This window comes from Rhinichthys klamathensis, unplaced genomic scaffold (genome assembly GCF_029890125.1).
Source record: "Rhinichthys klamathensis goyatoka isolate OS25496 unplaced genomic scaffold, OSU_Roscu_1.1 h1tg000054l_1, whole genome shotgun sequence".
In the NCBI taxonomy this organism is placed as follows: domain Eukaryota; kingdom Metazoa; phylum Chordata; class Actinopteri; order Cypriniformes; family Leuciscidae; genus Rhinichthys; species Rhinichthys klamathensis.
Window position 1 is genome coordinate 1,920,776 of NW_026606599.1, and position 27,420 is coordinate 1,948,195.

At 39.6% G+C, this 27,420-nt stretch overlaps 4 protein-coding genes across 4 annotated transcripts; 3 read left to right on the forward strand and 1 right to left on the reverse strand.

The window, feature by feature from the left end:
- The first annotated feature begins 35 nt into the window (after positions 1 to 35).
- Positions 36 to 8,926, forward strand: LOC130083301 (calpain-1 catalytic subunit-like). Its single transcript, XM_056248322.1, has 10 exons — positions 36 to 372; positions 1,993 to 2,032; positions 2,214 to 2,279; positions 2,369 to 2,426; positions 4,051 to 4,115; positions 4,304 to 4,372; positions 6,322 to 6,400; positions 6,466 to 6,582; positions 7,613 to 7,671; positions 8,098 to 8,926. The coding sequence occupies exons 2-10, from the start codon at positions 1,997 to 1,999 to the stop codon at positions 8,122 to 8,124; spliced, it is 576 nt and encodes a 191-aa protein (XP_056104297.1). The 5' UTR covers positions 36 to 372; positions 1,993 to 1,996; the 3' UTR covers positions 8,125 to 8,926.
- A 684-nt stretch (positions 8,927 to 9,610) lies between these two features.
- On the forward strand, positions 9,611 to 11,060 carry dusp19b (dual specificity phosphatase 19b). Its single transcript, XM_056248323.1, has 4 exons — positions 9,611 to 9,859; positions 10,208 to 10,254; positions 10,567 to 10,719; positions 10,798 to 11,060. Exons 1-4 carry the CDS (start codon positions 9,634 to 9,636, stop codon positions 10,978 to 10,980), a joined length of 609 nt encoding a protein of 202 aa, XP_056104298.1. The 5' UTR covers positions 9,611 to 9,633; the 3' UTR covers positions 10,981 to 11,060.
- A 7-nt stretch (positions 11,061 to 11,067) lies between these two features.
- Positions 11,068 to 14,185, forward strand: LOC130083231 (zinc finger protein OZF-like). The gene is made up of 5 exons (XM_056248288.1): positions 11,068 to 11,440; positions 11,916 to 12,068; positions 12,142 to 12,218; positions 12,319 to 12,406; positions 13,038 to 14,185. The coding sequence occupies exons 2-5, from the start codon at positions 11,930 to 11,932 to the stop codon at positions 14,183 to 14,185; spliced, it is 1,452 nt and encodes a 483-aa protein (XP_056104263.1). The 5' UTR covers positions 11,068 to 11,440; positions 11,916 to 11,929.
- A 1,487-nt stretch (positions 14,186 to 15,672) lies between these two features.
- pnp5a (purine nucleoside phosphorylase 5a) lies at positions 15,673 to 22,874 on the reverse strand. Its single transcript, XM_056248324.1, has 6 exons — positions 22,819 to 22,874; positions 21,015 to 21,184; positions 20,818 to 20,921; positions 18,959 to 19,134; positions 17,507 to 17,697; positions 15,673 to 15,963 (listed from the first exon to the last, which is right to left on the reverse strand). The coding sequence occupies exons 1-6, from the start codon at positions 22,839 to 22,841 to the stop codon at positions 15,746 to 15,748; spliced, it is 882 nt and encodes a 293-aa protein (XP_056104299.1). The 5' UTR covers positions 22,842 to 22,874; the 3' UTR covers positions 15,673 to 15,745.
- Positions 22,875 to 27,420: the final 4,546 nt, after the last annotated feature.

Here is a 27,420-nt window from a genome sequence, read left to right on the forward strand (position 1 = left end):
TTGATGAATCATGATTTGTGAAAACGTTTGTTTGCAGATTTCACACACAAATTCATGTGTGCTCATGATTAGTGAATGAGACCCAATGTTTGTCCAAAGCAACATCTAAAACAAGAAGACAGACACAGAAGACTGCTGTTTTGTGTATTTCTCCGCTCAGTATACGGGTAGGTCGGCCGTGCACCTGAAGCGGGATTTCTTCCTCAGTCACGCGTCCAGCGCTCGCTCTGAGCTCTTCATCAACCTGCGGGAGGTGAGCTCGCGCTTCCGTCTGCCGGCCGGCGAGTACATCATCGTGCCGTCCACCTTCGAGCCAAACAAAGAGGGAGACTTCGTGCTCAGAGTTTTCTCAGAGAAACCAGCCAACTCAGAGTAAGTCCTGCGGGAACTAATCTTTCATTTCCCAGCATTAAACAGCTAAAAACGACAGATAAACAGCTAAAAACGACAGATAAACAGCTAAAAACTACAGATAAACTGCTAAAAACGACAGATAAACAGCTACAAACGGCAGATAAACAGCTAAAAACGACAGATAAACAGCTACAAACGGCAGATAAACAGCTAAAAACGACAGATAAACAGCTAAAAACGGATAAACAACTAAAAATGGCAGATACATAGTTTAAAACAACAGATAAACTGCTAAAAATGTCAGATAAACAGCTAAAAATACAGATAAACAGCTAAAAACGGCAGATAAACTGCTAAAGACGGCAGATAAACAGCTAAAAACGACAGATAAACTGCTAAAAACGACAGATAAACAGCTAAAAACGGCAGATAAACTGCTAAAAACGGCAGATAAACTGCTAAAAACGGCAGATAAACAGCTAAAAACGACAGATAAACAGAAAAAAACGGCAGATAAACTGCTAAAAACGGCAGATAAACTGCTAAAAACGGCAGATAAACAGCTAAAAACGACAGATAAACAGCTAAAAACGGCAGATAAACTGCTAAAAACGGCAGATAAACTGCTAAAAACGGCAGATAAACAGCTAAAAATGACAGATAAACAGCTAAAAACGGCAGATAAACTGCTAAAAACGACAGATAAACTGCTAAAAACGGCAGATAAACTGCTAAAAACGGCAGATAAACTGCTAAAAACGGCAGATAAACAGCTAAAAACGACAGATAAACTGCTAAAAACGGCAGATAAACTGCTAAAAACGACAGATAAACAGCTAAAAACGGCAGATAAACTGCTAAAAACGGCAGATAAACGTCTAAAAACGACAGATAAACTGCTAAAAACGGCAGATAAACTGCTAAAAACGACAGATAAACTGCTAAAAACGACAGATAAACTGCTAAAAACGGCAGATAAACGTCTAAAAACGACAGATAAACTGCTAAAAACGGCAGATAAACTGCTAAAAACGACAGATAAACTGCTAAAAACGGCAGATAAACTGCTAAAAACGGCAGATAAACTGCTAAAAACGACAGATAAACTGCTAAAAACGACAGATAAACTGCTAAAAACGACAGATAAACTGCTAAAAACGGCAGATAAACTGCTAAAAACGACAGATAAACTGCTAAAAACGGCAGATAAACTGCTAAAAATGACAGATAAATAGGTAAAAACAGCAGATAAACAGCTAAAAATACATATAAACTGCTTAAAACGACAGATAAACTGATAAAAACAGCATTAAACTACATTAGTCGGAATAAAAATAAGTTGCGTTAATGAGGTCTAGAATGACCTTTTATTCTGCACAGAAAATTTAATATAGGGCTATTTTGAAAATATAATATGACTATTTTTTCAATTACTTCTTAAACAAGTTATTTGCCAACTGATATTTGTATTTTTTTTCCTGTCATTTTAGTGCCTCACTAGAACAAGCTTTACTTTGAATTAGTGCTGTCAGATCGATTAATCGCATCACACTGAACTTTGATAACATGTTTGCTTAATCAACTGAAGGAAAGCATTATTGACGGGCTGATATTGTATTTTGTCTCTGTGCCCTTCAGAGAAATGGATGATAAAGTCACGGCTGATATTCCCGAGGAGGTGAGATCATCAGCTCGAGACACATTTCTGTATTTAAGCAATAAGATAAGATTACACTGCATTGTCGATATAGTCTTGCTAAAGGCTAACATGAAGATCTAGTCCTGATGTGTAAACTAGATGTGTAAACTAAGTCATTCAACCATTACAGACACCTTAATGATTCTCTCTTTCTCTCTAGCAACATCTGCACGAGAGTCAGATTGATGCCGGCTTTAAGAGTCTCTTCAGACAGCTGGCTGGACCGGTGAGACACACACACACACATCTGTTGTGTGCAGACGTTCAATATTATGATGCACTGCTACAGAAATCATGTGTGATTGTGTTTTCCAGGACATGGAAATCAGTGTGACGGAGCTGCAGACCATCCTGAACCGAATCATCTCCAAACGTGAGATCTTCATACACTCACACACACTGTAGCTTTGATTTACAAACCTTAGGGAACCACTTCAGCTGCTTTCTTTCCAAGACAGTGTACTAACTTACATGGAATTAAATAACGGTTAATAAATCGATAGCATATGTGGCCCTGGACCACAAAACCAGTCACATGGGTACATTTTTTTGAAATTGTGATTTATTCATCATCTGAAAGCTGAATAAATGGGCTTTCCATTGATGTATGGTTCGTTAGGACAATATTTGGCCGATATGCAACTATTTAAATATCTGGAATCTGAGGGTGCAAAAAAATCAAAACATTGAGAAAATCCCATTTAAATTTGTCCATTTATGTTCGCGATTGTATGGAAGCTTGTTTCCGCCACTGAATAAAAAAAATCAAAAAATAATTGCGACTTTTTATCTCACAATTGCGAGATGTGAAGTCAGAATTCTGAGAAAAGATGTCAGAATCTCGAGATATAAAGTTGCAATTATGAGAAATAAAGTCGCAAATGCGAGAAAAAAATACAGAATTGAGACTTTTTTTCTCACAATTGCGAGTTTTTCTCACAATTGCGAACACATAATTGAGATTCTGACATCTTTTCTCAGAATTGCGAGATATAAAGTCGCAATTGCGAGTTATCAGGCCAATTCTAAGGAAAAAAAAGACTGACTTTTTTCCCTTCAGAATAGTTTATATCTCACAATTTCGACTTTATATCTCGCAGTTCTGACTTTATATCACGCAATTCTGACTTTATAACACGCAATTCTGACTTTATATCACGCAATTCTGACTTTATATCTCGCAATTCTGACTTTATATCACGCAATTCTGACTTTATATCTCGCAATTCTGACTTTATATCACGCAATTCTGACTTTATGTCACGCAATTCTGACTTTATATCACGCAATTCTGACTTTATATCTCGCAATTCTGACTTTATATCACGCAATTCTGACTTTAAATCTCGCAATTCTGACTTTATATCACGCAATTCTGACTTTATCTCGCAATTCTGACTTTATATCACGCAATTCTGACTTTATATCTCGCAATTCTGACTTTATATCACGCAATTCTGACTTTATATCACGCAATTCTGACTTTATATCACGCAATTCTGACTTTATATCTCGCAATTCTGACTTTATATCACGCAATTCTGACTTTATATCTCGCAATTCTGACTTTATATCACGCAATTCTGACTTTATATCACGCAATTCTGACTTTATATCTCGCAATTCTGAGAAATAAAGTCAGAATTGCGAGATGTAAACTCGCAAAAATGCAAACTGTGTTGAAACGCTGCTGTCAATCAACAATCGTGGGAGGGGCGTCCGACTGTGTGACGTCATACGGTCGAACGGCTCGATTTGAGACGGGAAAACATATAAGGAGATTAAAACAAAAACACTGGATGGATTTTTATCATTATATGATGGTTGTGTACAGGCACTGCCAACACACATTTCAGTACAATCAACTTGAAAAAGTGCATGTACCATTATATGACCCCTTTAACATCGCATAATAGGGGCACTTTAAATGAACCATCAGATCACCGTTCAAGAAAAGGACGTGAACACTTGTCTGTGTTTGTGTTTTTATTCCACAGATAAAGATTTAAAGACAGACGGCTTCGGGAAGGAATCCTGTCGGAGCATGATCAACCTCATGGATGTATCCTTTCCACAGCTTCTGCTTTAATGCAAGAAATATTCAGTTCGACTCCTCTGAAAATATGAGTTATCCTCTTTTGCTTTGTCACCAGATACATTTGGCCAATGCAGTGTTTGGATGTCAAGTCTTGTTCGCTTTCACACTGTATTTCTGCTGGTCTTGCTCGTATTGTCCTTGACATGCTTCAGGCGGACGGCAGCGGGAAGCTCGGACTCACAGAGTTTCATGTGTTGTGGGAAAAGATTAAACGCTACCTGGTGAGATGATGTTATATTATATTCATATTTTCAAAGATGGTCTTCAGTGAAGGCTCTAATGACGAGTTGGTCAACACATTTACACATTCAGTGTTCAGAAGCTGGAACGGGACATTATTACTCATTTCACATGCAAACAGGCCACCCAGTCACAACACGGGTCATTTACATATAAACGTATTAAAGGTGCAGCAGAAAACGCAGCATGTTTGATTCCCAGGGTCAGAGAGAAGGTGTCTAAAAGGGGTTGGTCTGAAGTAGCTTCATTATTCATAGGTGTGGTTGGGGCGTAACCGGAAACAAACCAATAAGAGCGTCATCCAAAATACCCTTTAAGAGCATGATGAACGAGGTGCGCTTGTTCCATGGCGCAATACTATTATAACGGCGCATTTACCAGGCGCGCTTCAGAATCGGTTCACAGCCGAGGAGATCGATGTAAAAGAAAGAGAAGTGGCATTGGGGATGGGACAAACCCACCCAAATTAGCTTCGGTTAAACATGCATATAATAATTTGGGTAAATGTGTAAGCTTTTTCCTATCGTCATGGACACAACAATGATTTCCCTCGTGTTTTAATATTTTTCCTTATAATAATGTATCATTTGCAAAAAGTAAAATGGATCTGTGTAGATGAGAGAATCATCTACAGTGTATGCGCGTTGTTCACACTCTGTATTATGGCCAAGCATGCGCGCTTAAAATAGCATCTGAATGTAGGCCTACGCGCAACACGCCACTGACTTTAGACTAGGTTTTTTCTGGTCAGTGGCGGAATTGTTTTCTGGAACTGCAAAATAGCACTAGGGAATGTTTGCGCCGGAACACGCCTCCTATTTTGCGCTGAACCGCCCCGGGGAGCGCAAGTTCATTTCCTAGTTTGCCGGCGTGCGTCTGTGGAGGGAAAAGCCCGCTTTGCACGGGTGCAAAATACGAATGATACATCCGTCTGTGTACAAAGTCAATTGCGCTGAGTGCAAGATAGGGCCCGGGATGTGATTATACAAATTTCCGTATTATCCGAACTGAAAAGTGTTAACCATCTGAATCGTGTAAATCCGAGAAAAACATGGTTTATTGGCGAGGGACAGGATTTTGTCACTGTAATTGTGAAATGGCCTTAAGTAATTATGAAATAAAATGCTTTTTTTTTTTTCAGAGTTCAAAGCGCCAAATGCGACTAAACAACAGCATTGAATTTATATACTTTTTTATGAATTTGCGATCATCAAATAACAATGGTTGTGATGTAATTATATAAATATATAATCTGACGCGCTGCATGTTTCGCAGTAAAGCACAGCACTGTGTTCATTTGCAGATTCAGTGCGACTCTGTGTGTTTGAGTCGCCTATAATTTGCATTTTGAACGGAACATGTGCCAACTATCTTCCCAAATTTGTAATGAGAATCGTTTATTAATCTGTTGTTGTCAACAAAGAGAAGTGTAAGATCTCCCTGCGGTTTCCCGCCAAAATAAAAGCTCAATGATTTAACGTTTGAAAGCAAAAAAATGAAGACAAACATAAATGTCAGTATTATAATTTTACTGTTGTTCTGTAAAATAAAATAATAATAATGATAATAATAATTATTGTTATTAATCATTTTATTATAACATAATATATTATTATTATGATTATTAAATACTTGATATTTAACAGTACGATTGTATGTATTATTGTTATAGTAAGATGTTTCTTTATTAATTTAATAATTATTTTAATAATAATTGCTTAAGAAGGTTTTCCTTCTTTTTTGTCTTTAGCCAATCAAATGCCTGGATAAACCAGACAGATTATTTCAAAGCAGCTGCAGATTATTAATAAATAGGAAAATAACAGTGTTAATGTTGCAAAGTCACACACATTAAGAACATGAATGTGCCTGTCGACTTCATATTCCAGTTATTCCTGCTCAGTTTATGAAGTCTTCCCCCTGTTCACAGCAAATCTTCCGAGACCACGACCTGGATAAATCCGGCACCATGAGCTCGTACGAGATGAGGAGAGCCCTGGAAGCAGCAGGTACACCGACTCACTCTGTTTCTTCTGTTCTGTTTCTGTCCTCACCTCTTCCTCTCTCTCTCCAGGGTTTAAGCTGAACAACCATTTATTCCAGCTGATCATCCTGCGCTACACGGAGCAAGACCTCTCTGTGGACTTCGACAACTTCGTCACCTGTTTAGTGCGACTGGAGACCATGTTCAGTGAGTCCGACTGCGGGAGCTTTTTGGCCTAAATATTACAATTGTACTGGTTTTGGTTATTCAGTAATGCGCAAAGATTATATGTAGAAAATATGTATACACAACTGGTCAAAAGTTTGAGGTCAGGATTTTTTTTGTGTAAAGATATTTCTACTTTTATTCAGCGAGGATGCATTAAATTGATCAAAAGTGACAGTTAAAGTAGTTTTTATTTTAGTTATTATAGTTTTATTAATGTTTTTAATTAGATTTTTATTTTCAGTTTATGTGTTTTAGTAATAGTAATATCAGTTAGGTTTTTTTTATAAATATTGCCATTTAAGTTTAAGTTTATTTTAGCTTTTATTTATTTCCAGTTATTAATTCTAAACTTATTTCAGTTTTTTTTGCCCAGGCAAAACTCAGTTTTTCAACTAATACTTATATTTTATTGCAGCTTTATTTCAATTAACATAAATGTTTTAATATTTTTAGTTTTAGTTACAATAATAACCCTGCAGTAAAGACATTTATAATGTTGTAAAAGATTCTATTTCAAATAAATGCTGTTTTTTTTTTTTTAAATCTTTCTATTCATCAGAATTCTGAAAAAATGTTTTCACAAAAATATGAAGCAGCGCAACTGTTTTCAACATTGATAATAGTCATACATGTTTCTTGAGCATCAAATCATCATATTAGAGTGATTTCTGAAGGATCATGTGACACTGAAGACTGGAGTAATGATGCTGGAAATACAGCTTTGATCACAGGAATAAATTACACTTTACAATATATTCACATAGAACACAGTTATTTTAAATTGCAATAATATTTCACAATTTTTACTGTTTTTACTGCATTTCTGATCAAAGAAATGCAGCCTTAGTGAGCAGAAGAGACTAGTAATATATAGAGAATTCATGTAATTGAGTATTCTGCTGTTTTCATAACAACAAATCATTACATGAACATATCTAAACAGAATCGTTGTCTAATAATACAGTAATTCTGTCATAACATAAAGCTGACTCAGATGTCTGTTTCTCAGAGACCTTCAAAACGATGGACACGGACGCAGACGGAGTCGTGTCGCTCACATTCTTCGAGGTTTCACTTCACTTTCATGAACATTTCTCACACACACTTCTTCTGCTTTACCTGGTGCACAACATCAGCAGCCACACACACTTTACATGAACCCTGAAACAACATGTGAACAACGTAACATGACACTGACATGTGAAGGAAACAAGCATTTGCGTTCCTCTGTTTGCTCTAACACGATCTCTCTCTCTCTCTCTCTCTCTCTCTCTCTCTCTCTCTCTCTCTCTCTCTCTCTCTCTCTCTCTCTCTCTCTCTCTCTCTCTCTCTCTCTCTCTCTCTCTCTCTCTCTCTCTCTCTCTCTCTCTCTCTCTCTCTCCTCTCTCTCTCTCTCTCTCTCTCTCTCTCTCTCTCTCTCTCTCTCTCTCTCTCTCTCTCTCTCTCTCTCTCTCTCTCTCTCTCTCTCTCGCTCTCTCTCTCTCTCGCTCGCAGTGGATCTCTCTGACCATGTTTGCCTGAAATGGACACATATCTCCACCCTTTGTCTGCACTGAGACGTCTAAAAAGTGCCTTCATTTCTACACATCTTCAACGCACTTCTAATGGACAGACAGCCTTAAGTCACGAAGCCCTGTTTACATAGACTTTAATCAGAACGTGGACAATACAGTGCCAATCGTGAGTGTTTCTGAAGCCAAGAGAAACTCTATCACACCATTTACAGCATGTTTTACTCATTCTGGATCGAGCTGCATGCGTTTTTCAGATAAAACTCGTTTACACTTTATGTGCCAAATCAATCATCGCCAATTTCAATCATTCTCAGCCGTTTTTAATCAATGTTTTATGATCTTGAGCTGCAGATTCTTTCAGTGATGTCATATCTGAATGTTGTACACATAAAGAATGCTGTATTAGAAACACATGTGTACATTTGAGCCCAGCTTTACTTACAGAAAGTGTTTGTTTGGACTGAAGGTCATGCAGCTGTTTTATGGGACAAACCAAAGGATCTTTTATCAAGCTGAAAGCGACATGCGTTTTTTTTTTTATATACATTACTTAAGTTCTGTTTATATGAGCAATGCAAAACCTCTATTCAATACAACAGGAGCAACAGAACTGGGAACAGATCGAATCTGATATACAGAACCACGAGATTAAACTCAACTTCTTTTTTTATAATACAACGATGAAAAGGTGGAGGAAACTCTCTTTTTTTTAATGCCAATCAGCAGGTTTTACAAAATATTTTTTTCCTTTGTCGATTCATTTTTGTGGGTTTTCTTTTCAATAAACTTTCTTTTGAAAAAAAAAAAAAGTGCTCTGTTATGGATTTAACAGTGCTTGTCTCCATTTTTTTTTTTACTTATTAGTTTTTGTAGGGAAATGTTTCCGGTGTGGGTCTTAATATCAAATATGTGTAAAAATGTCTGTTGATATGATGGCTCTGCATTGCCCCATCCTACAAAATAATATAGCCTATTTAATCTACTATTTTACACAGGATATTATAAATATATGTATAATTATTATCCATGCAGTTTTGTATTATGTGGAATATACAATTAATCTGGCTGACTAACTATTTAACTATAAAAATTATCAAACAGTCAGCAGCTAAAAAAATATCTTTAACATTCATGTAGATTTTATAGACAATTAGAGATCTATAACAAGATTAGTCACTACAGAAACTGTGGTAGTTTGATATTAGCTTGGTATTAGAAAATAAAATAGAATTTGACATTTAAACAAAGACATTTAGATAATTTTATTTTACTTTGTTTATTTTAAAATACTACGCTATTAAATAAAACCACAGAGTCCCTGAAAATGTTAACACTGGTTTAAGGCCATATTTCAGATTTATTAGTAATTATAAACAAACGTTGTATTTTGTGGAAATTATGGTATGGCTTTTATTTTGAAATTAAAGGGTACACCAAGCGTAGGGTTCCCCGCTTTGTTTACAGCGTTTCTCTTTAGTTCCGCAGTGCGATCAGTGCCGTTAGAGAGACCGAGATCATGAACTCGCTCTCGCAGGAGATCGAGGGATTCTCCGCGGCGCGTTTGAGGAAGCAGAGCACGCGCGTCACGACCGTGACGGGCGAGAAACTCGTCGAGACGCGACGCGGCGATGATTTCCACGTCACGCGCGATACGGAGCGCGAGAGTGACGCGGCGTGCGGGTTCGTGCAGGACTTGAACCTGGACCTTCAAGTGGGCATCATAAGACCCTTCCTCCTGCTCTGTGCGTTATGTCTTTACTGTCTATCTGCAATATTTATTGTGAAAGCCCGACACAACTCCCACTGTTGGGTAAAGTAATGGTAATACCATTGTACTATGGTAATTATTGGCTATATGTATCAACACAACAGTGTCTAAATAAACATGGCATTACCATGTTACTTTCTGTAAGGTTTATCTAAGGTGAACAATATCATAATAGAATTCTATAGTTTGGCCTACAGCTAGTTTACACTGTAAAATGAATTAAATTCAAACTTGAAAATAATGTTGGCAGATTATGATAGTAATATATATATATATGGCACATTAAGTATTAACCTATAACTGTTTATTTTTTATTTTTTAGCCTCCCAGGATGCAGCTCATGACATAAAAACTTTGAAAAAGTTAAAGGTAAGGTAATGAGGTTTTTTATTGTTATTTTATATATTTTTTAATTTTATAAACTTTATAAAACTAGACCAGCTTATTTGTATAATACTAAAATTATATATATTAGTTCTGTCTAATCGATTAATCGCATTTAACATAAAAGTTTTTGATTATATTATATATGTGTGTGTGTCTATAAATACACACACACACACACACACACACACACAAAAAAACATATTTATACATACATAAATGGGTGTGTACACACAAACATATATAATATATATGTTATAATAATATATATATATACATGTATCTGTTGTGTTTTAGGTGACTCATGTGCTGAATGTGGCGTATGGGGTTCAGAACGTGTTTCCTGATCTCTTCACATATAAGACTATTACCATGATGGATATTCCCGAGACAGACATTACCTCACACTTCCCTGAATGTTTTCAGTTCATAAAGGAAGCCAGTCAGCAGGTGTGTGTGGAAGACAGACAGATGTGTGTGTGTGTGTGTGTGTTTGTGTCTATAAGCTCTGCTCTGCATGTTCTTCAGGATGGAGTGGTGCTGGTCCACTGTAATGCTGGAGTGTCTCGCTCTGCTTCTGTCGTCATCGGGTTCCTCATGTCCCAGGAGAAGATGTCGTTTGATGAAGCCTTCAGCGCTGTGAAAACTGCCCGGCCTTCCATACAGCCAAACCCAGGCTTTATGAATCAGCTGAAGAAATATAATCCATAATGCCATACAAACATTGGGACTGATCTGATGTTTCTGTAAACCCAATTCTTCTGTATATATATATTTTTTTTTAAATGTTTGTTTACACTTGTTGCATAAATAAAACATTTGCCATTGCTGCTGATTTATCGATGGTCTTTTGATGTTTAATGGGTGACTTTTATTTTGAAATGCATCAGGACCGGAAACTGATCAACCGTTGAATTCGCGGTCACGTCACAACACAGTAACTAAAGGGACTTTGGCAAAACAAATGAATCAATAATACTAGTCGCCTTTTTTATTAAACATTTTAATGATATATCAAAGGAATAGAAGTATGTCGTGTGAACTCTCTATCCAAAAACAACTGCTCACAATAATGGACAGTTTAGTCTCATCTATAGTGACAGAAATTTGTCAACTTGATATTTTTCAGTCAAAACGTCCAAATGGAAATACAGAAACTGATATTAAATTGGTAAGTCCATTCAAATGTATCATTGTTGATGTCTTAAAAATCGTAAAGATTAAGATGTTTTACCATTTCACTCAAATTTACCGTGGTAAACAGTTACTTCTAAACATACCATAGTTAATAGTTATTTGCAACGCTGTAAAGTTATAAATAAGTAATATGAAATCTCCTTAGCGTCTGTTATTGTGTTTTCTTTTATAATAAGTATTTTGTTCGACTAATAGCTCATTAGCTGACTAATATTAAACGGCCACAGTTAATGTTTGACCTTCCAGAAACATTTTGTTGCTAATAAATACTTTTTAAGGCAGTGTGTTCTGTTGAAATATTATTGCATTTATTAAAACAGCTTTGTGGGTTTTTGAATTAAAATATTGTCTTGATATATTTTGGAGCTTTAATCATTGACATAGTTACATTAAGTTAATCTATGTGTTAAAAAGTTAGTCAAGCTGAATTTTTAACTTTACCTTCACAGTTGTAGTTACTGAAATGTGTTGTTTGCTTCAGAAGAATCTGACAGATGCTATAAGGAAAATAACAAACTCAACATCTGAACACATCTGCACAATCCTTCATATAGCATCAACTGGACGAAGAAAAAATGCCAAAGATGAGGAACATGTCAAAGGTGGTTCTTATCGTAAATAAATCATGTATTAAATGGTTTTAAATGATTAAACAAGAAAAATGCATTGTTGTAGAAGGAAACCAGGACGATGTCACCTCAGGAATCCAGGATTGCACCACATTTGGTGGAGATCTTCCTCAGACTGTTGAAGTAAACCACATCCTGCTGTAATTGTTTGCAATAAAAAAAAAAAAACATACACACTATAATTTGCTGTATATTAAACTAACATAGTCCTGTATTTATCTAGGACGAGCCTGAGATTACATTTGAAGAAGCATTTGGCCATGAAGAGGAACAAGTAGAGTGTCAATCTACTGCTGTTGATGGTACAGACGGTATGTTTGTGTCATGCACATTAATGCATGAGGTGTAATATGTTAATTTGAGGCCTAAATATCCAATATCATATCTATAAACATTAGGGGTGTAACAATACCCTTATGTCACGATTCGATACATATCATGATACGATATTATTGCGATACTCCAAGACATATGATAAAAAGGTTAACAAAAAATGTTAAATTTAATTAAATTGCTAAATTTAATTTTACATTGTGGGTGTAAAATTAAATGATTGAATAGGCTTGGACTTGGTGCTGAAACCCAATGCACAGGACAATAGTGACACCAGAATACAAATATTCAAGATTCTGAAGCTGAAAATACTGAATTATTTTAGACGAATTTGCTTGCACTCTGTCCTAGATATATTTAAAATAATGTGTTTTTACTGGTAACATCAGACATTTGGCATTATCAGGACCCACAAATATTCCCACATTGCATTATTATACATTATATTCAACATTATATATAGTAGTTTAATGTAGTACTGACACTAAAACTCTGAAAACTACATTTTTTTCTCACACAGTAATTTTTATTTTGGTACATACATATTGTCGCTTTTTTTTTGCGATATATTGTGACACCTCTAATAAACATGCGATGTTCATGTTGCAGATTCAGTAGAGCCCAGTGCAGAAGAAACTGAATCTGTAGACCATCAACGAGAAGAACCAAACCAGCCAAACTCCAAAGATGAATCAAATGACATTTCAGTCCAGTTGAACATAGACACACTGGACGTACCCGACATTATCGGCACAGAAGCGTATGTAACTACAGACACCACTGAAGAAGTGCAGCTGAATGCAGGAGATGAGCAGAACGCATGCAGAAGCTGTGGGAAAACCTTCACCTTCCTCAGTAACTTGAGAAGACACCAGCAGAAGATCCACAGTGGAGACGCTCCTCACGCTTGCCAAGAGTGTGGAGAGCGCTTCGCCTGCCGACGCCTCCTCCAAATCCACCGGAGGATCCACAAGGTGGAGAAACCTCACAAATGCGAGCTCTGCGAGAAGACGTTTCGCTTGCCAAACCACTTGAGGAATCACATGACGAGTCACGGTGACGAGAGACCGTTCGCCTGTTCCACGTGTGGCAAGAGCTTCACGCTGATGAGCATCCTCAGATCTCATGAGCGAACACATGGTGGCGAGAAGAACTTTGTGTGCCTGCAGTGCGGTTCCCGGTTCCTCACCAAATCTTACCTGGATTACCATCAGCGGGTTCACACCGGAGAGAAGCCATTCCCGTGCAAACACTGCGGGAAGAGCTTCGCTCAGAAGGGGAACCTCAAGGCACACGAACGACTGCACACGGGCGAACAACCCTTCAGATGCGAGGACTGCGGGAAAACCTTCGTACACTCGAACACATTCAAATCCCACAAGCAGCTCCACACGGGAGTCCGAGCCTTCTGCTGCGAGCTCTGCGGGAAGGGGTTTCGGCGAGGAACGCATCTCAAGACTCATCTACTGACACATTCTGGAGACAAACCGTTCAGTTGCGACGTATGTGAGAAGACTTTCACTCTCAAGGGGTCTTTGAAGACTCACAAGCTCACTCATACGGGGCAGAAGGGTTACGCGTGTAACGTCTGCAATAAGCGGTTTACTCAGGCCAGTTCGCTGGGAAAACACAGACGGGTTCACACCGGAGAGAAGCCGCATCGCTGCCGGAACTGCGGCAGGGCTTTCTCTCAGAGCAGCCACCGTAACTACCACTCGAAGGTTTGTCACGCTAACTCAGGGGTGGAGGAGAACTAACCGGTCGTTACATGATCTGTGCCTTTCTTGATTAAACCCGACTGTGCACAAATACTTTTGTCGAAAAAGCTTGTCTAATTTTTATAGGTGAACTGCAATTTCCTGTTTAAGTTCTGGATAGGATCATTACTGTGAATCTATGAAACATCTAGATCATATTTCACCCTTAATGAAATGCGAGGCATGCTTCAGTACACATAGAAAAACCTAAAAATGCTCAAAATTCTGATTAAAAATGCTAAAACTTTACCAAAAAAGGATTTTATAATGTCTACATGTGTATCTGAATGCATCCTGAAGACAAACTGACTTCAGGACCCAGAGGAACCGCTCATTTGCTCCATATATAGAGCTATAAGGCCATCTAGAGTCATGAAATATCATGTTGTTATTATTTTTTTTCCACAAGATGTCGGCAAAGACACCCGATGTAAGATATTTTGAGCTGAATTAAATGTGTGAAATAGTGAGTTATTTTTAATTTCAGTTGAAAGAATGTGAAGAAGGTGCTTAAATTACTTCGAACTTACATTACTATTTATGTATTATTTATTAATAAAATCTGGTCATTTAAAGGTAAATAAAATAAAAATAAATTCTCCCAAAAAAATTGCATTAAAAAATTGAAAAAATATTATCAAAAAGAAATCAAATAAAGACAATATATATATATATAAAGTATAATTTTAGTGTTTCGGGTCATTTTGACCCGCGAGGGAAGGATGAGGGTTAATTCCTATGGGGGTCATATTGACCCATGAGGGAAGAATTTGTTACTTTTTTAAACAAAACTTGTTTACAAAACTCCTCAAATCCATTAAATTATTTTTGTGTGTATTCGTGGTTCAAGTGTGACAAAAGTCCTAGGGTCTTGGACCCCTCTGATGAACACTCAATGTTTAACATAAAAAAATATATTTTCAGGTCAAAAGAAAGACATACAAAATACATGTACAACTTGAAATGTAAAACACTTACTTGTTATGTAACCGTCTCAACATAGCCGAAATAATGATTGATAATGGCAAAATAATGAGACTTCATTTTATTTATGCAAAATATAATTTGTTTTTGATGTTGAGGTGAAATACATATATACACCCCCCCCCCCCCAATTTTGCTAATAATGTAAAAAACAAATACACAAGATAGACCTTTACTGTACATCTACCTACAAATATACTACAAACCAATCAAAGTGTTACAGAGATTTTTTAAATCAAAGTAACAAATGGTAAACTTTTAAGTTTGAAATAAGAAACATTAGTTCATCATTCAGAGGAATGTCACAATTATTTGTATTTTTTTCTTGTAAAGAAAGAAAGAGAAAAACCCAAAGCACTCCCATGCTCACCAGACTTATATACATAAGCGCAAAAAAATATCAGGCAGACCAAAAATAAACGAAGGCTTTACAAAATGTAAATGTGTTTAAAAACAAGATTCAATAAACATTATAAATAAGTGTGAGCTGAATGGATTTGACCCGGTGTGTTTGTTCACAGATGAATCGGCGTTCTTTGGTCTGTGACTGACGTTGGGTCTGATCCGAGAACAGTCTCAGGCGTAATTGTTGTTGTGTTCTAGACGGGTGACTAAGGTGGACACGAGTCTCTCCAGCTTCTCCGCTCGCATTTTGCCCGTCTGCAGAACTTCCTCGTGATTGGCCTTTTCCTCGCTGTCGTAGTCCATAACCGCTTTATTAGTTATCAGAGACAGAGCGAAGACGCGCATGCCACAGTGCCGGGCCACGATCACCTCGTGAACAGTGCTCATGCCTACAACACACAAAGCCTGCTTATTAAACTAGTTCACATTAGAAAATTTCACTATACAGTACAATAACTTATGGTGTGTTCACAATGACACTCTCATTGGTCACTGGATTTAACTTCATGCAAATGAGAAGTGATGCAGTTTAACTTGGTTACATTGAAAATGAATGACTTCAAGTTACTGCAAATTGTCGTCAGTGTGAACGCCCCTTTTGGCCCATCGGAGAACTGCATAAATAAACTATTATAACACTTTCTGATTGGATCGTAAAGGGCTAGTTCACACAAAAATTAAAAATCATTTATTTACAATCATGTCGTCCCAAACCCGTAAGACTAGGGTTTAGTTCATCTTCAGAACACAAATAAAGATCTTTTTGATGAAATCTGAGAGATTTCTGTCCCTCCATTGACAGCTACACAACTGTCACTTTGAGGCTTCAAAAAGTTCATAAAGAGATCATAAGTTCATAAAGCGAAATTTCGCTTCAAACTTTTGTTTTTACGCGTGTCAGTTTCACTCTTGACGCACGTAAAAACAAAAGTTTGAAGCGAAATTTATGCACGTCGGATTCGAAACCCGTTGGCGGCCATCTTTTTTATTTTTAACGAGCATTCATCGGGAGAGTCACCGCTCTGTATTTGCTCTGGAGAGCAGAACAGCGGCGTAGGGGTCATCGTCGCCGTATTTGTGTCCACCAGACCCTTCGGAGGCGAACCCAGTTTGGCGAGTTTCACCATTTGCTCGCTCCAGGAGCTGCGCCTGGATGACGGCCGCTTTCAGCGGTACTTCCGCCTGTCCCGCGCCCAGCTTGATGACCTGTTGTCCCGCATCGGAGCGAGGATCACCCTCGCCCTCACCCACCTAATATGTCATTTATTTTTGTGTTGATGAGAAATGGAGCCAGCCTCCAAAAGTGATTAACCTGTCCTGTGATTTTCTCTCTCACACAACACTGTCCAGACACGAACTTATGCACTATAGTATGTTGGTTGTCATTATAATACTATTTCATATAATCTAGATATGGAATAAATAGCATTCAATACAAAATGAATGTCTCATATATTGAAATCAAGTTTTATGTGATAAAATATTTGCTTTGTTGTGCATTAGAACCACACAGCCATTTAGTCATATTACAAAATAATTTATTGAAGCATCCGGATACTTCACCACGTGACAGCAGCAAGCAGCTAGGCTCCTGATTGGTTAACGCGGCGCGAATTGACGCCAAAGTTCAGATTTTTCAACTCGGGCGGCAAACGCGTGAATGCACAAAAAGCACTTAATAAAATCATTAATCATCACAGCGCCGCAGGATTTTTTTACGCGCATAACGCGTCCTTGCATTGACTTAACATTGAAATCACTCGCGCCTGACGCGCTATTCGTGTGCGGTGTGAACGCACCATCAGATTTCATCAAAAAGATCGTCATTCGGGTTTCGAAGATAACGACATGATGGTGAGTAATTAATGACAGAATTACAATTTTTATGTGAACTGTCCCTTCAGTTCACAAGAGAGGCGAGGCAGCTCTTACCGACAGCATCGGCTCCCAGCTTGTTCAACATGCGACACTCCGCGATCGTCTCAAACGAAGGTCCTCCTAGAACGCAGTAAACGCCCTCTCGCAGGAAATCCCCGAAACCGAGCTCTGAACCCACGTCCAGCGCCAGCTGCTGGAGTTCTCGATCATATGCGTCAGACATGCAGGGGAAACGTAAGCCAAACCTAAAAAAAAAAAGAGCAATGTAAGTTAAAGGGATAGTTCACCCAAAAGTGAAAATTAGCCCATGATTTACTCACCCTGAAGCCATCCTAGGTGTGTTCCAAGCGGCTCCGGGGGTTAATAAATAAAGCGAAGCAATGCGTTGGTGTAAGAAAAATTTGGCGTAAGTTGACATGTGGACAGCCGTCTGCCGGAAGCTGGTTATTTTAGACGATAAGGTTTTAATTATGGATATTTTTCTTACACCAACGCATCGATTCACTTCAGAAGGCCTTTATTAACCCCCGGAGCCGTTCACTTTTATGATGGATAGATGCACTTTTACGATGGATAGATGCACTTTTATCATGGATAGATGCACTTTTATCATGGATAGATGCACTTTAATCATGGATAGATGCACTTTTATGATGGATAGATGCACTTTTATGATGGATAGATGCACTTTTATCATGGATAGATGCACTTTAATCATGGATAGATGCACTTTAATCATGGATAGATGCACTTTAATCATGGATAGATGCACTTTTATCATGGATAGATGCACTTTTACGATGGATAGATGCACTTTTACCATGGATAGATGCACTTTTATCATGGATAGATGCACTTTAATCATGGAAAGATGAACTTTTATCATGGATAGATGCACTTTTATCATGGATAGATGCACTTTAATCATGGATAGATGCACTTTAATCATGGATAGATGCACTTTTATGATGGATAGATGCACTTTTAAGATGGATAGATGCACTTTTATCATGGATAGATGCACTTTAATCATGGATAGATGCACTTTTATCATGGATAGATGCACTTTTATCATGGATAGATGCACTTTTATGATGGATAGATGCACTTTTATCATGGATAGATGTACTTTTATCATGGATAGATGCACTTTAATCATGGATAGATGCACTTTAATCATGGATAGATGCACTTTTATCATGGATAGATGCACTTTTATGGACTTCAAAAAATGGTGCCCATTCACTGCCATTATAAAGCTTGGAAGAACCAGGACATTTTTAAATATAACTCAGATTGTATTCGTGTGAAAGAAGAATGTCATATACACCTAGGATGGCTTCAGGGTGAGTAAATCATGGGGTAATTTTCATTTTTGGTTGAACTATCCCTTGAAGGCTTGTGTAATGAACAATTTGTACAGGAGTAGGTGTGAAATCTCTGCATGTCTAAACAGCTCCGTGGCGTGAGAGTGTTAGATATAAGTGAGTGCTGCAACACACATACCTCTCGTCGTTGGGTCCCGCCAGTGGGTTGTTTCCAGCAAATCCAGGCATGTTGAGATGATCTTTGATGATCATGATGTCTCCTACTTTATATTCCTGGTTCAGACCGCCGGCAGCGTTGGTCAGAATCACGGTCTTCACTCCCAGGATTTTGAAGATCCGCATAGGCATCGTAATCTGCAACAGAACAACAATACTAGTTTGAGATGCTCAGAGGAACCTCACATTTAAATACAACAATGGCACTTATGAAACCGAGTACACAAGCATCAGATGGACATCTCGTTACAGCTTGCTGATTTTAGCACTAAGGCAAGTTTTAAAGTTAATGCAAAACCAACAAGTGTTCTGGACTTTGCGTTAAATAGGGCCGAAGAAGAGTTTATGCTTCAAATCACACACAAAACACAAATCGTTCAGACTAATTAGGTTTTCAAATAAGGTAATTTGGCAATTAGATTAATCACGTGGTGAAGAGCAAAAATGCTCATGAAGAATCTAGGTCAGGGTTCTTTAACACTGTAGAACTTTCAGTGATATTTAAATGCATAGAAAAAAGCTATATTGCTAACGGTATTAGCCTGGTTAAAACCAGACCATTCTCAGTTGTAACTGAGTTATGGTCTGGCAAAGCGTCATAGACAAATCATTTCCAGAGGGGCGTCACCAACGGACGTCGCGGATAGACCTAAACCCAATCAGAGCGATGAAGGAGATGACGTATGCAGAGCGGCGGAGAAACATCTCCGAGTGTTGTTCTTTGCTCGGTTTTTAACAAAAGGGAAACGTTCAAATCGCTTAAAACAGACGCGATGGCTGATTCGAACGAGTGATGTTCGACGGCGGCATCCATCTTTGTAATGTAGGCTACAAAATCTGCTTCAAAATCCCAGCGCTGTCGTCATCGTGTAAAGCCCGCCCCAACGTTTCTGATTGGTGCCTCGATTTCGACGGATTGGAAATGGGCTTGAATGAGCTCTTTGCCAGACTAACTTTCAGAGCAAATCTAAATTTGCCGGAAGTTGTCTGGGTTTTCCCAGGCTATAACGGTATGCCAGTCCCTCCAGAAAAAAACGTGATTGTGCGATTGCATGATTCAGTGCATAATCAGCCAAAGTCCGCATATTTGTGCAGGGGCCGCACTTTTTCAAATACGCCGCACTTTCGCCGCATAAATTGCCGATTTCCGTGCAAAATATGCGGGGCTTGCATGATTTCATAATCCTCGCATTTTCGTTGCAAAAAAAGTCACATATCTTAGCAGAAAGTTTAAAAATGTTGCGTTTGCTTCACACGAGAGCCTCCGTTTCCCCCTGTTGCCATGGGAACGTTACGAAGTGACGTAATTACGCGACGTGAACGTCATCGAAAAGCTGTAAAACAGGAGCACACTTTATTTTTTTATATTTTATTTATTCATTTTTACAAAAGTTGTAGCATATTGCTTTTGTAAAGCTACAGAACTTGTTTGACTCATCATGTTTTTGTAAGTTTGATGTGTTTATTAAGGTCTGAAATAAAACAAGATGAGAACTAAATTTTCCAGCACTTTCTGTGATGTATATGCTTGCTTATCATAGTAATAAGAAATGACTCTTTACATTAAGGTAGGAGCCTAGTGAGAACAGGGCGTTGGGGGAATCACTTTTTTTTCTCTTTTTCATCAAACCGCAGTTTTTGCAAGTTCCCGCAATTTCATAGCATAAAATTGCATAAATATCCCGCATATTCCATCGCATTTTTAAAGAAAACGGGCCGTATAATCAAGGATTTTTGCCCGCAACAATCACAAAAAAACTCATTGTTTTTCTGGAAGGACTGGTATGCAGTTTGGACGTGAGTATTATGGGGCGTTTGTACCTTTTGGATGGCATATCCCTCATAGAGATGAAACCTTCCCTGCATGCAGACACATGGTATTCCCTTCAGAGTGCCGAACACCAGTCGACCCGCGTGACCGTGCACTGCAGAACAGAGACAAAGCACAGACTCAGCAAAACAAATAAGAGGAGTAATGGAAACCTTGCAAGGTAATACCTCACATTATACGCGCTCACCTGTGCTTTGGGGGAAGTTGGGGATGTCTTTGTAGTTGAAGGCCACCGGGTCTTTCAACGCATCAGCCAGTCCGCCCATCCCGGAGCCACACACGATGCCCACCAGAGGACACACTGCCGTCTGGGACAGGAGCCAGTCCGCCGTGGCCTGGCAGTCCTCAAAGCTGTACCTGCAAAGAGACACATTCATGAGTCTACAGTACACACACGACTTTAACCAGCTCACAGCATTCCCAGCACACATGTTATGCTTATATCTGCCTAGAAGTCAAGATCTGGTGGTGGAGAGTTTTAAAAACTAAGCTATACGATTCTGGCCTGAGGCACTAACATGGACTAACCACTTTTTCCACAGGCGTTACTTATTAACCCGACATGGGGGATGGCGTCCCGTCCAGGAAACACTATTAGTTAAGTATCACTTTCAAAGTGTTGCTGGAATCTCTAGTGCTTCCCTTAAATGATCTCCGCAGCATCCCATGTTAGAGTCACTCTCTGCAGGAATAAGGTTTATCAGCAGCCGGTCGAGAGTCACTTCAGACACAGCAGAGCGACTCAGTGGCCAGACAAATACACACTCATTTAAAACGTCACAGAATATGTTAAAGTTGCATGAGATGTGCATGTGCGCTCATGATTGGTGACGCTCATGCCGGCCAGACTCGCAGCTGACAGTATTATCATACTAATCAATGAAGTCTAGACTTATTAAATCATGTGAGTATGTAGATTAGATAGACGTTATATGGTTTGTTTTCACTGTCCTCCTTTTGTGAGAAGAAATTTTCCACAACCTCCACACAAGGGGACATAAACACATGTTAAATCATAAAGTAGGAATAGACATTGTCAAACGACAATTTAACATTCAAAATATAATAATTCCATCACATTCCCCGGAGTCTGACACACTTGAACGTCACAAACATTCAACTTGTATAGAATTTACTTACACAAAAGGGATATCGAATAGCATCTGCATATGTATTATGCATTATAAGATGCCAAATACTGTATTTGAATATATGTATTTGGCATCTTATATATGTATTTGGCATTTGTATTTGGCAATATATGTATTTGGCATCTTGGCATCTGTATTTGAATATATATATATATATATATATATATTGTTGTTGTTGCTTTTAAGTAAACATATCAGTCCCTTTTCCAATGTTATTATGATGTATACCATATAATTTACGACTAGTAGGCTAATGGTTGACCAATATTAATGGCTGAATAATTAAACGTATCTAAAGAGCAGGTTATATTGTGTTTTTGTTGTATATGATATGTATGTGTGCGTAATGTATTTTACCATTTTATTGTAGAAAATATACATTTTCAAAATAATTTCAATACAATCAACAATATAAATAGTAAAAAAAAAAAAAAAAGTAGACCATTTTTTAAAAAACATTATTATAATAAATAATTCGAAGTTTTCAAAGAAAACCCGTTTAAAATCCGAAACGTCCTCTTATATAACGGTACCGAAACGCGCGCGGACTGTTGTTCAGTTCTCTGGCAGCTGTTCAACACACGCAGCGCGCACACGCATCACCACGTGCTCCTCACTGCGACGATTCGGTTAAATGCAATCTCACATTGATCATGACAGAATGAATGGATAAATTATGATAGATAAGCTTTAACTAAGCAAACCCCTGTACTATGGAGCCATGGAGCGATTATATTGCATTCACCGACGAAATAGCCTATCCAAACATATAGGATACACTTTTAATAGACAAAAGAAAGAATATAGAAAGTTAGATCTGAAAAAATAATAATAGTTTACCCAGTGCTGCTCTCAGGAAACATTTTTAAAATCGCTGGTCAGATCGACAGTCAATAAACTCTTTAATAATTCCTGAAGTGTTGCTCACGTCGCCGGTGTTTTTATAGATCCTCCGTTTCTGCCGCTCCTCCCCGCGTTCTGACGCAAATGAGAGGAGGAACGCAACACACACACCCCTGACGCGACGCCCACTGGCGCAACGCCCGCGGTCAGGGTGGGCCAACACGGGCTCTTAAACACGAGAAACAGCTGTCACAAAGACCGAGCACCTGATATACTGGAAATTGGGTTTCAGCTAGATTAGATTTATGGATGGTCGAAGAAAACAAACGCATGTGACTAAGTCATTAAAACATTAATGTGTCCATGTGTATTTGGCTTATTCAATCTCATTCACAATGATTTAGATAAGGAAATCGTGAACTTTTATAGCCTATACACATCGGGACAATGACCTTTTATCTTTGCCTGTGAATGAAAGCATGCCTATTGAAGAAGTGTGTGGTGCGTATCAACAATAACGCACGATATGGTCGTTCCTGGTGCCTTTTTGCCATCAAGTTTTTAAAAGGATTTATCCTATTTAGAATTTTTGGGTGTGTATTTTAAAACAGGCTATGCACAACCTTTTTTTTTTTTTTTTTTTTTTTGTTGTTGTTGTTGTTGTTGTTGTTGGAATTTAACATATTTTGACCCACTTTGACTAGTCCTGTGTCAACATTTCAGAAATGCCAAAAGTAAATAAGTCAAAGACTCCAGTTCTTCAACATTCCCCTCATTGAGCACACGTTATTTTAGGCCTATAATCTAAGACCAGGACCAGGGCACCTCAGGAACAAAGTTCATGACCCCTGTTGACCTACGACCTGTCTCAAACATATCACATTGGGTAGAAGTATCCTATTTATATTAGCACCTCACTTCCCACACATGATCATGTCCGTCAAAACTGTCTCAGCGCCACCAATGAAGAAGAATGTTTTTCAATAATGATTAATTTATGCGATCACCTTTTTCTGTCATTCTGTAACTGTAAGACTGGCATCATTTCAGTTCATTACATCATTTATTGTGTGTTTTGATGTAGCCTGTTGTTGTGATCAGCGGGATCAAGGTACACACGTGACTGAATGGCGACGCATAATATTTACAACCTAATACAGTGAAAACACTAAAATATATTTAAAATGCATTAATTTAATGCTAAGTATACTATTATAAATGCATTTACATATTACATACTTAATATAAATACCCTGCAATTGAACTTTTGGGATACTAAAATTAGTATACTTCAAGTCTGCTAAATTGGAACAACTACTTTTGTACTTAATGTACTTTATTTATTCAGAAATAGTGCCGAGGTCCAGCTAAAGACACACTTAAGTATATTAGATTGTGCTGAAGTGGAACTATTGCAAGTAAACTTTAGGTACACTTTAAATATATTGAATTGACATCATACAGAGATCAAATTATCCTTACTAATAGTGAAATTGAACACATTTTAGCATTAGAATTAAGACATGTGCATTGTGCAATAAAGAAGTACTCCAAATAAAGTTTAATTCTGTTTTTATCGAATTACTGATATGTCAGTAAATGTTAATAAATTTATAGTATACTTAGTATGAAATAAATATATATTAAATACATTTTGGTAGGTTTTTCATATAGGCGATGATGCAAGGCCTGTTAAGGGCCCTTGTTTTCGTCTCGGTCTCTGTTGTGACTCCACCCAAAAACATAATGAAGAGAAATAACACGTGTGGAGCTCAGGCTGTGTTATTTGTATCCCTGAACAAGCAGACACGCCTGCGTCCTGACCAATCGCGTAGCCTCTCTGGATCATAATGCCACAAAAAAACAATTGAGCCTTTTCCTCCAGAGCCCTTGTAATCAATAAAAATGTTCCCTGTCACGATGCCAAGTTCATTGAGCAACGAGTCCTGCAGAACAAGGTCAGGGCAAGGGGCCCTTGTCATTTCCCACTTTTATGCTCTGAAGCGATTACACATTATTTGAAAGCCTAGACATCTAAACACTGTCATGAGCAAAGTCTATAACATGATATTTTACTCCATCGCAACTGTTTGAATCAGCATCAGTCTTGAATGAACACATGAATCTTTATGCAACAAACTGCACAGATAATAACATTATCCACGGCAGATAAGTGCAAAGTATACTCACTTCAGACCAAGTGTGTGCATGAAAGTCACATGTGTCGTCATCAGACACAGCGACCCCATTTATTCATGATGAGAGAGAGTGTGTGCGGTATGTGTGGAATGCGTGTGTGAGTTTAATGGTTTAGCTTTACTCCTCTGAGCCTGACTAACTGCCACACACACACACACACACACACACACACACAAGAATATGCGGTTTTGATAATCCAACACAATGGCGTAGTAGATGCAGCATTTGAGAAGAGTTCGGTCACGAGCAAAACGTCATGTCTGTGACTCGGTGTGAGACTCAGATCTAGAAGGTTCTGTGTATATACAGTCTAAAAACTAGCAGTTAACCATCTTACTTTTCCAATTCAAATGATACCGATCTTATGCAACGGGCCATGGGTGTCACGATGTGGGTTCATGTCTTGTTCCTGTCTGTCTTGTGTTCCCCCCATTATTGTGTATTTGGTTTAGTCCTTTCTAGTTTTCCCGCTCCTCGTTTGTGTTCATGTTTTCCACCTGTGTTCTTAGTTAATTGCCCAGCTGTGTCTTGTTTCACTCACCCGGTCCTCTGTATTTAAGCCCTGTGTTTTAGTTCAGTCCTTGTGAGTTCTTAATGTTGTAATGGTTGCTTTTTTCTGTGTTCCTAGTCTGAGTTTCTTTTGTTTGTTTGTTTTATTAAATGTGCTTGCAATTGGATTCATCTCTCCGCTTCATTCCTGCCTGCTTCGTTACAGAAGAACTCACCAACACTGAATCCAGCAGCATGTTCGCCAGTGTCTCTTCTCCAGCCACCGAGCGGAGGAGAGGCCACTCTTTTGAGTGGACCCGGTTGGTCAAGTTTCGTGGTACACGTGGAGGCCTCAGTAGAGGAGGTGGTCGAGAGGAGCCCCGACACCACTCTCCACGCTGGCCACTCTTCGACCCTGGGTTGGTGATGTCTAGCCCAGGGCCCCATTCGCCGCTGGTTCCGTCCAGCCCAGAGCTTCACGTCAGCCACGTCCAGCCAGAGCTTCACGTCAGTCACGTCCAGCCAGAGCTTCACGTCAGCCACGTCCAGCCAGAGCTTCACGTCAGTCACGTCCAGCCAGAGCTTCACGTCAGCCACGTCCAGCCAGAGCTTCACGTCAGCCACGTCCAGCCAGAGCTTCACGTCAGCCACGTCCAGCCAGAGCTTCACGTCAGCCACGTCCAGCCAGAGCTTCACGTCAGCCACGTCCAGCCAGAGCTTCACGTCAGCCACGTCCAGCCAGAGCTTCACGTCAGCCACGTCCAGCCAGAGCTTCACGTCAGCCACGTCCAGCCAGAGCTTCACGTCAGCCACGTCCAGCCAGAGCTTCACGTCAGCCACGTCCAGCCAGAGCTTCACGTCAGCCACGTCCAGCCAGAGCTTCACGTCAGCCACGTCCAGCCAGAGCTTCACGTCAGCCACGTCCAGCCAGAGCTTCACGTCAGCCACGTCCAGCCAGAGCTTCACGTCAGCCACGTCCAGCCAGAGCTTCACGTCAGCCACGTCCAGCCAGAGCTTCACGTCAGCCACGTCCAGCCAGAGCTTCACGTCAGCCACGTCCAGCCAGAGCTTCACGTCAGCCACGTCCAGCCAGAGCTTCACGTCAGCCACGTCCAGCCAGAGCTTCACGTCAGCCACGTCCAGCCAGAGCTTCACGTCAGCCACGTCCAGCCAGAGCTTCACGTCAGCCACGTCCAGCCAGAGCTTCACGTCAGCCACGTCCAGCCAGAGCTTCACGTCAGCCACGTCCAGCCAGAGCTTCACGTCAGCCACGTCCAGCCAGAGCTTCACGTCAGCCACGTCCAGCCAGAGCTTCACGTCAGTCACGTCCAGCCAGAGCTTCACGTCAGCCACGTCCAGCCAGAGACTGTTCACGTCACGTCTTCCCAGCCAGAGACTGTTCACGTCACGTCTTCCCAGCCAGAGACTGTTCACGTCACGTCTGCCCAGCCAGAGACTGTTCACGTCACGTCTGCCCAGCCAGAGACTGTTCACGTCACGTCTGCCCAGCCAGAGACTGTTCACGTCACGTCTGCCCAGCCAGAGACTGTTCACGTCACGTCTGCCCAGCCAGAGACTGTTCACGTCACGACTGCCCAGCCAGAGACTGTTCACGTCACGACTGCCCAGCCAGAGACTGTTCACGTCACGTCTGCCCAGCCAGAGACTGTTCACGTCACGTCTGCCCAGCCAGAGACTGTTCACGTCACGTCTGCCCAGCCAGAGACTGTTCACGTCACGTCTGCCCAGCCAGAGACTGTTCACGTCACGTCTGCCCAGCCAGAGACTGTTCACGTCACGTCTGCCCAGCCAGAGACTGTTCACGTCACGTCTGCCCAGCCAGAGACTGTTCACGTCACGTCTGCCCAGCCAGAGACTGTTCACGTCACGTCTGCCCAGCCAGAGACTGTT

What these genes read in the sequence shown, in the direction of transcription:
- pnp5a (XM_056248324.1), bottom strand. Translation starts at nt 22,841, where the DNA reads ATGTTTCCTGAGAGCAGCACTGG. An exon ending in AGGGATATGCCATCCAAAAG is followed by an intron (nt 19,135 to 20,817) that starts GTACAAACGCCC and finishes GTTCTGTTGCAG; the next exon opens with ATTACGATGCCTATGCGGAT. An exon ending in GCGGGACCCAACGACGAGAG is followed by an intron (nt 17,698 to 18,958) that starts GTATGTGTGTTG and finishes TTTTTTTTTTAG; the next exon opens with GTTTGGCTTACGTTTCCCCT.
- LOC130083301 (XM_056248322.1), top strand. Translation starts at nt 1,997, where the DNA reads ATGGATGATAAAGTCACGGCTGATATTCCCGAGGAG. An exon ending in CGGCTGATATTCCCGAGGAG is followed by an intron (nt 2,033 to 2,213) that starts GTGAGATCATCA and finishes CTTTCTCTCTAG; the next exon opens with CAACATCTGCACGAGAGTCA. An exon ending in GCGACTGGAGACCATGTTCA is followed by an intron (nt 6,583 to 7,612) that starts GTGAGTCCGACT and finishes TCTGTTTCTCAG; the next exon opens with AGACCTTCAAAACGATGGAC.
- dusp19b (XM_056248323.1), top strand. Translation starts at nt 9,634, where the DNA reads ATGAACTCGCTCTCGCAGGAGATCGAGGGATTCTCCGCGGCGCGTTTG. An exon ending in AAGACCCTTCCTCCTGCTCT is followed by an intron (nt 9,860 to 10,207) that starts GTGCGTTATGTC and finishes TTTATTTTTTAG; the next exon opens with CCTCCCAGGATGCAGCTCAT. An exon ending in AAACTTTGAAAAAGTTAAAG is followed by an intron (nt 10,255 to 10,566) that starts GTAAGGTAATGA and finishes GTTGTGTTTTAG; the next exon opens with GTGACTCATGTGCTGAATGT.
- LOC130083231 (XM_056248288.1), top strand. Translation starts at nt 11,930, where the DNA reads ATGTGTTGTTTGCTTCAGAAGAATCTGACAGATGCTATAAGGAAAATA. An exon ending in AGATGAGGAACATGTCAAAG is followed by an intron (nt 12,069 to 12,141) that starts GTGGTTCTTATC and finishes GCATTGTTGTAG; the next exon opens with AAGGAAACCAGGACGATGTC. An exon ending in ATCTTCCTCAGACTGTTGAA is followed by an intron (nt 12,219 to 12,318) that starts GTAAACCACATC and finishes GTATTTATCTAG; the next exon opens with GACGAGCCTGAGATTACATT.